Below are 10,298 nucleotides of genomic sequence, written 5' to 3'. Positions count from 1 at the left end.
AAACATACTGAGGGATAATATATGAAGATGCCTTTTTCCAAATCAGGCTATCTAGGCCACTGCTGTCTGCTCTGATAGGGAACAGCTCCAAAGATTTCAGGCATAGGTCTTTCCCATTATCTGCTACCTTGTCCTTTTAACCAGAGACACCAGGAACTGAATCTGGGGCCTTCTGCATGCAAAACAGACCCTCTACCACTTCGCTACGGCTTCTCTCCAAAGTAAAATGTGCAAAGGAACATAGGAAGCAGCCTTGTATTGTATCAACCAGATCACTGGTCCATCTAGCTTGGAATCATCTGGCTGCAGCTCTTCAAAGATTCAGGCTGATTTCCTAGCCCTGCCTGGAGATACCTGGTTTTTTCTGTGTGTAAAAGCAAGTGAGCTTCAGCTGGGAAACCCTTCAGGGTTCTGGAGGATCTTGCAAGCCTGAAGCCTGCCCATCCCTAATATATATCAGTCTACTAGGGACAAGACACTCTCCAAAGTGATCTCTAGGCCATGAAAGCATCTGCCACTATGATTAGTGGTTAGAGAGTTGGTATGGTTGTAGGGGGTAGAAAATTTAACTAAGAGCACGGAGCTCTGGCTTCAAATCCTTGCAAGCACCTCAAAGCCTCCTACAGCCAGTAATACACTCTCAGCCTAAACTACACTTCAGGGTTGTTGTGAGATGCCTTGTATACAGTCCTGAGCTCCTGGAAAAGAAGGGCAGAAGAAAAACCCTAGTTAACACTAGAGCTAACCCTTAAGGTTATACGACTCTGTGTGTCTTATACACACATATAATGGACAAGGTTGGTTTATCTAGTGTTCAAAAGCTTTCAAGTCATCATGCAATTGTAATCCAACTTTGGTCTCACCAAGAGACACCCACACAATTTGCAGCCTGCCCAACGCATGACAAGTGCGCCCCAACTGTGGCAGCACAACGAATCTTAATAGAGAATCACAGCACAAAGCAGTAAGAGAGTACAACATGACTTTTATTATATGAATTACTATTAAACATCTTTAAGAAAAAATCATGTATGGAAATAAATTCTAAAACAGCAACAAACACAAAATGTCACAGAAGTCTCTTTTTTGTTGTCAGTTTGACTCCTTTTTATAAAACTTTTGTTGATTCTTTTTTTTTTAGAGAAAACAATACAAATGTTATTGAGGATTTCTACATTGTTTGATAGAGAAAACACCATCTGCTTCGGAGCCCGTCTTGGAGCCCAATAAAACATGTTTTCATCCAATTAAAAAAAAAAAAAGAACACTGGGAGGGAATGTCCTTGATTTTCCTTTCGCTGGAATATTTTCCATGGTTTGGGTTGGTTGATGGACGCCTGAGAGGTTCAGCTGCAAGATTTCAAACTATTCCATTTCTGCCCAGCGCCCTATTGCTTTCTCACCTTATGGATGTTTGTGCTACTTGATCTTGTGAGGAAACCACACCAAGGAATGGTGGAGAACTCCTTGTTCCACCAAGATTAAAGTCCTAACAGTGGCACAGAGGTGTTGAACAGCTTATGGTGCCATCCTAAACATGTTTACTCAGGAGTTCAGTGGGGCTTACTTCCAGGAAAGTGTATATAGGATTGCAGCATTTGGGGTTGGGAATCAAGAACATCAGTGTTGCTGCAATCAACTGGGAAGAATGTTGGCTATGAAAGGAAGAGACCCAGATTCATTAGACGATCAAAGGTCCAGTATCTCACTTCCCACAGTGGCCAACCAGATGCCCCACGAAAGCCCAGAAGCAAGGCAGGGAGGCAACAGTCCTCGCCCCAGTAACTGATATTCTGAGCTAGACTGCACTTGAACATGGAGGTTTCATATAGTCATCCTAGGAGGGAGACCCATAAAATTAACTGTGCGTGGTATGAATATGTATTTCTGATGTTCTAGCCGCTCTCCTCCACACTTCCTTTCTGCTCCATGCCCTCTTCCTTTTCCAATCCAGGGAGTGGAAGAAGGAAAGGCAGTGAAGATAAATGGGTGGATGGAGGTGGCCTCATGGATGTGTCAGCCCTGAAGAGGAGAGATGAAAAGCCACAGCTGTGTCCTCCTTTGTGGCTGCAATATTTTTCAACAGCAGTGATGGTGGGTTTCCATGTCTTTGGTTCCTCATCCCTTCCCGTAAACAACCTAGTACTTCTTGTGAAGGCTGTAGGGGATTTCTGTAGCTTGTAGGAGATTGAGCAAAGGGAACAAGCAGACTCAAATTCCCATTTGTATGCAGAAATGATACCTTAATCCCAGCAAGGGCCATACAGCATTTAAAAATAGTCTTAATATTGTTTCCTATTAAAAGCAACATGGAATGGAAAACACAGAAGGTGAGACAATGCTTGAATCCAGAAGGGATTAACAGTGAGGAAAGAGTAGCAAGTGAGCTAAGAGCTCAGAAGAAGCACGGGCTAGAAGAATCTGGTACAGGATGTTGGTAAGGCTCACCTGGGCCATAGCCACCTCCCTGCAACCCTCCGATAGCCTGTTACCTGCCCCCCCCCCACGGGGCGGGGGGAGTAGAGGCTGCAGCCATTGGATACTGTGACAGATCACTTTGGCACAGTCATTGAGGTCTCTTGGTCACCCACCCCTCCAACTCCTTTCCAAACTAGTTGCTGACTAGGATGTTAAAGACACAAGAATTTGTCCTGAGGGTGGAAGGATGTGGCCGACTCATTTTACAACCACCCAGTAAACCCCTTCTTTTACATTTAACTCAAAACAGGTGGGCCTATTTTCTTGGGTCAGAGCAAGGGGTTGCATCCATCTGCCTGTCTTTACAACACTGTACACTCGTAAAACAAATACCACACGTACTTTGTGCAAAGACTGGTGCCCTCAATGTGCACCCGCCTCCCACCACAACTGTCCACAAAGTCGCTTCTATTCCAACTGCCTTCTAAGCAAGCCGTCTCTCTGGAGCCCTGGCTGGAGGAGTTTTGTATTAGCTTCTGTTTGGACCTTTTAAAACCGTTCACGGAAAGTTTAAAAAGCTCTGCCTGCATGCGGCCACAAAACTTTGGAACGTTCAGACAAGCGGATCCCATTCCAGACTTTTGAGTTCTGTCCAAGCATTTGGAGAGAGGCTCTGGATGAGGAAGGAGAAACAGCGGGGTGCTTATTAAGCTAGCAGGGACTAACAGAGAAGGAAACACACACCTCTGCCCACACACACACACTTTCTCCTTGTGCTGTAGCTTGTTTCCAATGCTCACCCTCCAGCTTTGCGCTCAGCAACTACAGTCACTCATGGGAGAATAGGGTGAGGGGTTCCTCTCCAGAAGTATCTGCAGAGATCTACAGAGCTTATAGGTTTTTCATAGCAGAACTGTTAATACCTGGCTATGTTTCAGCTTTGGGGTTCCTTAAGTAATATTCTTCCCCTCCTTCCAACATGAAAACTTGGATCTCATATGCACAAGGGCGGCAGCTGATTCCAAGAAGCTGAACTTTTTTCTTATACTGATGTCACTTGGAATCACTTTCGACCGGGAGAGAACACAAGCCTTCATTCAGGCTTCCCCCTCCCTTCTAAAGACTCATTGATCTCTCTTTCTCTCTCTCTTTTAAAGTAACAGAAACTAAAAACTAGCTCACTTCTGACAACAGTTTGGATCAACAGATTTCTTTTTCAGACCTGCACTGGCAACAACACTTTTGAACGGCAAGAGGACAGTCAATTTCAAATTTTGGCAGGCAGTAAGCAGGACTGTACTGTTTAACTCATTGATTAGGTGAATCAATTAGGAAAAAAACCCTAAATATTAAATTGGGGTTATTAATATTAAATTGGGCAGCAGATGTCTTTTTAAGAAAATTCAGTGTTTAATGCAAGCACTGATAAAGACTGCTGTACAGCAGAAAATCATAATCCTGGGTATTCTCCATTCTCTCTCCTACAGAAGGGAATACCTCTTCTAAGATGAAGTATTCCCCGTCATCTCATGTAGTAGAGAACGCCTCTCCTAAGATGCAATATTCCCCCACATGGCACAGAGTACCTCTTCTTAGATAAGCATGTCCCATTTTCTCTCAAACAGCAGGGAGCGCTTTTTCTAAGAACTGCCTGCTACCACAACACGTATGCCACATCTAAACATGAAGAAAGCATGCTTCTTGCTTCAGAACTACTGTTTATACTCATGTGGAAATGTACACTGATTAATCAATCAATCAAATGGTCATAGACTAAGATTTCTTTAATCAGGGCCAGGCCTAGTGTGGAGAAGGTAAAAAAGGTCTGAAGGATGAACAAAATTGGATCCAGGCACCATTTGCCTCAGAAGCCAACACACGGCAAAGGCTTCTTTAACCCCTTCCTTTCCAACACTGGACAGAAACAGAGGCCTTGGCAGAGTTAGCTTTACACCCTTCAGCTATTCCTCTTCCTTTCACCTGTTTCTTGACTCCAGTAGGGGCAACTTAGGGTGCAATCCTATCTTGCACTGGAACAGGCAAGCCAGGTGGCTTGAGCTGTATCTAGCAAGAGATAGGGCACCACAGTGGCTCAGCCAAAGGTCAGGAGAAACTCTTCCCCTTACCTTACGGGGTAAGCCACTGCAGCCTTTATGCAACTAGCGCCACCACCTGAGGTGGTACAAGTCCGAGGAGAGTGGAGCAGCTTGAAGCTGCTCTGCACTGCTCAGGGAATGGAGTTGGGATCCAGCATAACTGCCAGGTCCCAGCCCCACAAAGGCACCTGTGCCCCCAACAGCAGACCTGTGGCAAAAAAAAAAAAACGTTAAGATCCTGCATTTCCAAGACACGATTATATGTGACGGTGTGTGTGTTACATTTGATTTTGTCGTGTGGGGATTGTTAAAAAATTTTCTGCCCCTGGGTGCCAGATCCTTAGCTGCACCAATGCTCTAAGCATCACTGAAGGATAACTGTGGGACACTCCAGGGACAAAAGGACTTGGGGCCAATCCTATCCAACTTCCCAGCGTTGATTCAGCCATGCCAATGGGGCATACACTGCATCCTGTGTTGCGAAGCCAGACACCATGCCTCCTCAAAATAAGGGATGCTTTGTTCTGTTCTGTCCTGAAACCTTTATTGGCATATCAACACGATTTGCAATCAAAATTTAGAATGCTTTGTTCCTTACTGTGGGGCTGCATTGTGGCTGCATTGGAAAGTTGGATAGGATTGGGCCCTCAGAGGCCTTTCCCTTGCTTTGCTTCTGAAGATCCTCCAAAGGGTAGAGCAGCAATAAATTCTAAATTACTGGACATTCCAGCCAAAGTTAACCTTTTATTCTCCTTCCTTCTGCTGCAGCCTGGTTCTGCTTTGCAAATGCTTGCAAAGCAGGTCTGTTTTTTTGAAACACCAGGATGGGACCCTCCTTCCCAGGCTACAATTCAGTGCACCATTACTTAAGAATAACACCCATGGAAAGCAGTGGGTCTACTTCTGAGTAAAAAGGGTTGCAAATATCTCATTTCTCTGCTGTGAATTGAATTGCACACTCTCAGTTATGTGTTATGGGTTGTATGTAGAGGCTCTGGCTTAACACACCAGACACCTTAACGGAGTCTTTGATTCATGGTTCTCCTCATGTCCACGATTCATGGATCTCCTGCAGTGGTTCCCAACCTTTTTCACGCATATCTCTTGGCAGCCCATTTCCATAAATTGTACCCTTTATATTGGCAAAATGTTTGTAATTAATAATACAAGCATTCATCTCCTCCATATGAAAGCCCAGACTTCATGTATTCATCACAGCATTTTCTCTTTTTATCTGTTTGAGGAACAGAAGACTCTGCCTTTGCACTGTTTTGCACCAGAAGTGTGCTGAGAAATTTTGGGTGATTGATCACTTTCCATATTATGTTTCAGCTTTTTTACTGTGCTGGTTTTCAATCACTGGTTCATACATGAATTGATGACCAAAAACTAGCTATTGGCGGGGCTTTCACAGTCAACTAGCTACTTCCCTTCCTGCCTTGCTGGTCCTTGCAAGGCATTCTGGAGCACAGTCTGCCTTTTTCTGCCATTCTTTTTCAAGTACCCCTAAAGGTCCTGTTGAGTGTCCCTGGGAGTATATGAATACCAGGTTGGGAGCCACTATTTTACTGGTATATAGTTTACAGTGCACTTACTCTGATAGTGTTTACAAAAAGGTGGTGAAGACCAGAATTTAAAAAAGAATAAAAATGTATCTTATGATCTTTTATTATGTTTTTAATAAATTAGAGACTACAGTTCTTAGGTAACAATTAGTGGTAGGTTATTTTTCAGGATCTGGCCTCAGGTAAAATCAGACAAAACTATAGTCAGACACCCCCCTAAGTTTAACCCCCAACTTATCTGAGGTTCATAGAAAATTCCATGATTGTTGGCGCAAAACCTGCCCTCGACTTATTTGTGGGGTTGACTTAAAGGCGAGTGTCTGCAGTGGCCTGAATTCAGGTAAAAAATACATTAAAAATCAACTAGAAAAACACCCCAGATTAATTGGGCAATGCATTTTTAAAAAATACTATTTATTATTTTTAATATTTATAAAAACCAAAGATGGCAGTTACCATTTTAGAAGAGGTATTCCCTTTTCTCTCACACATTAGGAGGGAATGTCTCTTCTAAGATGGAGGCAGCTGTTTATAGTTTTAAAACAAAGTTGGCCTCTACTTCTTCAGAAGGATGCATATTCTTATGCAAATCTCTGCGGACTTGGCCAAATAGTTAAAGCAATTGATTAGCTAATTTTCTAAATGCTTTTTGACAGGCTGTCACTGACAGCCCTAAACTGAAGATGACAGAAAATGAATCTGTGACCTTGTATATGCAAAGCATGAGATCTAGCAATGAGCTACAGCCTTTTTCTTTTCAGAAAACCTGCAAATCAGCTTAACAGCATCTAGCCCCACTAAAGGGAGGTTGACACAGCTCTGAACACCCATTTTATTCTTGTGGCTATTGAGAGCGATTGATAAACTATACTTCATGGATTTGTCTTTAAAAGGAACTGGTCTTCAAATAAGAATTTGTCTTCAAATAGCCACAGTATTCTTTGAACTCACAACCTTGGGGTTAGCTCCATTCTCCAATCAAAGGTATATATTAAAAGCTTTGATTGGTGACACCTCTTCAAGGTTTTAGGCTGGGAATCCTTTTTCACTTAAGATGTTGGGGACTTCTGCATGCAAAGCATGTGAGTTATGACCTCTCCACAGCTATCTTATCCCAAGTCAGACCATTAATCCACCTGCTCTCTTGCTGTGGCTCTCCAAGATCTCAGAAAGAGGTGTCCCTCATCACCTCCAACTTAAAACCCTTTTATTTGGAGGGATAAAAGGGGATTGAACCTGGGACATTCTGCATGCAAAGCAAGTGCTCTTAATACTGCACCATGGCCACCATTTTGTTTCCAGTGTAGGCTCCCATGACAAAATGGTTGCTTCCAAGAAGTCATGGTTGATAGGGAGGATCACATATAAATTGGGTGCAGAGAGTTAAAAGAGAGTTAAAGTCCAATTCCCCAGTCCTTCAGGGCCCTTATTTTAACAATCCCTTCACATGAGGTTTTTTAATACACACTCTTGAGACAATGTTTGAAGAACGGCATCGCATAGGTGGAGCCAATTGTGCCCAGTCACGCATCACTTAGTGCTGGGATTTCAACCTCAGCAATGTGAGACAAAGCTGCAGGGAAGTGGCTCTCACACAAGTGCTGCAAAAGATGAAGGACTTAATTTGGAGAAACACAAAGGGGACAATCAATAGAATATAACCCTTCAAACACACATTTTTCAATCTTTTTTTTCCAGCAATACAGAAATACAAAGTTAGAAAAGGGGTCACACCAGAGCATTGAGGAGAAAATGGCTTCACCTGGGCAGACACCAATTTCACATCTATGTTTTAAAAGTAAAGGTTCAATACAGGGGGCTGATTGATTGTGAAACAATTCTAGGAAGGGGACTGGCAGAAATGCCTTTATGTGGGGGGAAAAACATATATCATTCTGATTATGACAACCAAACATCTCAATTCAGGCTTATCTCTATTAGCAGCAATAGTACTTATAATAATAAAACAATACAATGAAATTCGGAGGCCATCCTGTACCTGGATGAAGGTCAAATCTATACGTTATTTAAAGAGATATGGTTTAAAAATGCCAGGACAGAAACCAGTTTTGAATGGCATCACACTTGTTCATTCATACATCTGAAAAGCCTCATGTTAACCTTGACCCATCTCTGGGAGCCGGAAATCCATTTTCCAACCGCAAAGATTTGTGTAGAAAAATTCAGATCAGTTGTTAAATTTTATCTTCTTTTGTTGTTTTTTCCCCCCCATTTGTGGCTGGTTTCCTTAGACTGAAGGGGAAAAAAATGCAAGTGTTCTCATACCCGTTGGTAAGAAAAAATTGTGCCTGATGCTAGACTGCTTGTACTTTGGAAAGAGTCCAACAATTCCACGGCAAGAACGAGGAACAAGTCCAAGTAGTATCTTCCTTCTCAGACATTTGCCAATTCTCACCTTTAAAAAAATAAAAGGCAAAAAATGACCAGCTCAAGCTCTTAAAAGGAAAGGAAAACATGTGAACAGTTTACAAATGGAGCTAGCTTCTTTTATGTGGGGTGTTAACTCAGATCAGACTTATCCTGCTGACTTATCCTGAACATTGGTCCACTTTGACTAGTATTGTTGACTCTGATTGGCTGAAGTTTTCAAGGGTCTCAGGCATGGGTCTCTCTCATCACCTACAGCTTGCTCCTTTTAACCAAGGAAGCTATGGCTGAAACCTTGGACCCTATGAACACACAGTTGCTTTGCACAAAGTCAGACCTGTGGTCCATCTAGCTCAGTAGTATCTATGCTGATGGGTAGCAGCTCTCCAGGGTTTCAGTTAGGAGTCTCTTTTTCACCTGCTACCCAATTCTTTCAGCTGGAGATGCCAAGGACTGAACCTCAGACTGGTTTTCAATTAGATGCTCTACCCAAAACAATAGGCCCTCATATACATCTTAGACCATTGGTCCAAGTAGCCCAGAATTGACCTGCTTGGAGATCATGGCAGCTATTGAAAAACCTGCAACCTATGTCATTCCAAGTAGGTGATCAGCCACTAAGCTGTGGCCCCAGTGAAATATTAACATAAAAACATGAGGTAACCTTATCCTGATTCAGAACATTGGTCCGCCATGCCCAGTCCTGTCTCCTTTGACTGGCTATAGTTCTCCAGGGTCTCTGCCAATCCTTTTACCCAAAATTCTTCTAAAACGCCATGGGCTGAGCCTGGGACATTCTGTATGCAAAGGATGTACCCAGCTGTTGAGCTACAGGGCCTCCCATTGCACTATTCTCACTGACACAGAATTCACAGGAATGAAAAGAAAGGACTCTATAAACATTGCACCCCAAAGCATTCTGCAACCCAGATAAATTATGCATGGAGAGAAAATTTACATTTTTATCTCCCTAGTTGCAAGGTTCAGCATGCTTTAGATACACCTTTGGGACTCTTACTGTTATGACAGAGAGAAAAGTGAGGTAGTAAAGTGGAGAATGTGTAGTTCTATTGGCACTAGAAGGCTTGTAACATGTCCAGATTTAACAATAAAAGGTGGTCTGATTTCAGTCTCAGCCTCTTTTTTCTACCTTTTATTTACAAGTTCAGAAGGAAGCCTTCAACAAAGTAATGGAAAGGCAGGATGTAAATCTCTTTAACACATGAAGATAAAATAAGACACCTGGGGATCATTCTGGCAAATGGTCCCGATACGGAATCTAATGCAAAATATACCAATGTACAGGGAAGATTCCTCTCAGTGAGCAGATCAAACCTCAGATTATTGTCCTTCTTTCGCTGTTTCCTCTTCCACATGTAACTGACATTTTCTTGCCTGGAAATCTTCATCTAAAATACAGAAAGAGAGGAGAGAAAATTAAAATACATTGACAACCAGATGCCCGATACTGGATCTTTCATACAGGGAGCTGTTATCACATGGGCCCAGCCAGAATGAGTGTAGCGGTTATAAGCAAGGCAGGGGGGGAATCTTTTGTTACGCCACTGTCACTTGGACAAACTTTTAAGTTACACTGAATTCTACATCAAGCATCCCTCAAAGGACTGACAATTTTTAAAATTATTGTGAAGTCTATCAAATTCTGTGGTTTTTGATTTGTCTTGGGGCAGAGAAATGGAGAGAAAAGATATTTTTCTACTTTCCTGGGGCTCTCACCCTATTATCCTGAAACAAATCATATGAAATTTACTTGATTAATCAATTAAATCTGCATATAAAACAAAACAATTGTTCTTCAGAACGAGAACGG

At 42.5% G+C, this 10,298-nt stretch overlaps 1 protein-coding gene across 3 annotated transcripts in view; it reads right to left on the bottom strand.

Annotated features, from left to right (window-relative positions):
- Window positions 1–1,034: 1,034 nt before the first annotated feature.
- The window catches only part of CUEDC1 (CUE domain containing 1), a 93,724-nt gene continuing 84,460 nt past the window's right edge, over window positions 1,035–10,298 (bottom strand). For 2 of the 3 annotated variants that reach the window (XM_066635944.1, XM_066635945.1), the window contains 2 exons: window positions 9,803–9,876; window positions 1,035–8,495 (listed from right to left, as the gene is read on the bottom strand). In XM_066635944.1, the coding sequence (XP_066492041.1) occupies window positions 9,809–9,876 (68 nt within the window). In that variant the 3' untranslated portion in view covers window positions 1,035–8,495; window positions 9,803–9,808. Of the gene's footprint in view, window positions 8,496–9,409; window positions 9,877–10,298 lie in introns of those variants that run through there. The other variant, XM_066635946.1, reaches the window with a different exon arrangement.

Source organism: Tiliqua scincoides, chromosome 8, assembly GCF_035046505.1.
Source record: "Tiliqua scincoides isolate rTilSci1 chromosome 8, rTilSci1.hap2, whole genome shotgun sequence".
Lineage (NCBI taxonomy): Eukaryota > Metazoa > Chordata > Lepidosauria > Squamata > Scincidae > Tiliqua > Tiliqua scincoides.
Note: the sequence above shows the minus strand (reverse complement) of the source record. Positions and strands in the feature narration are given on the sequence as shown.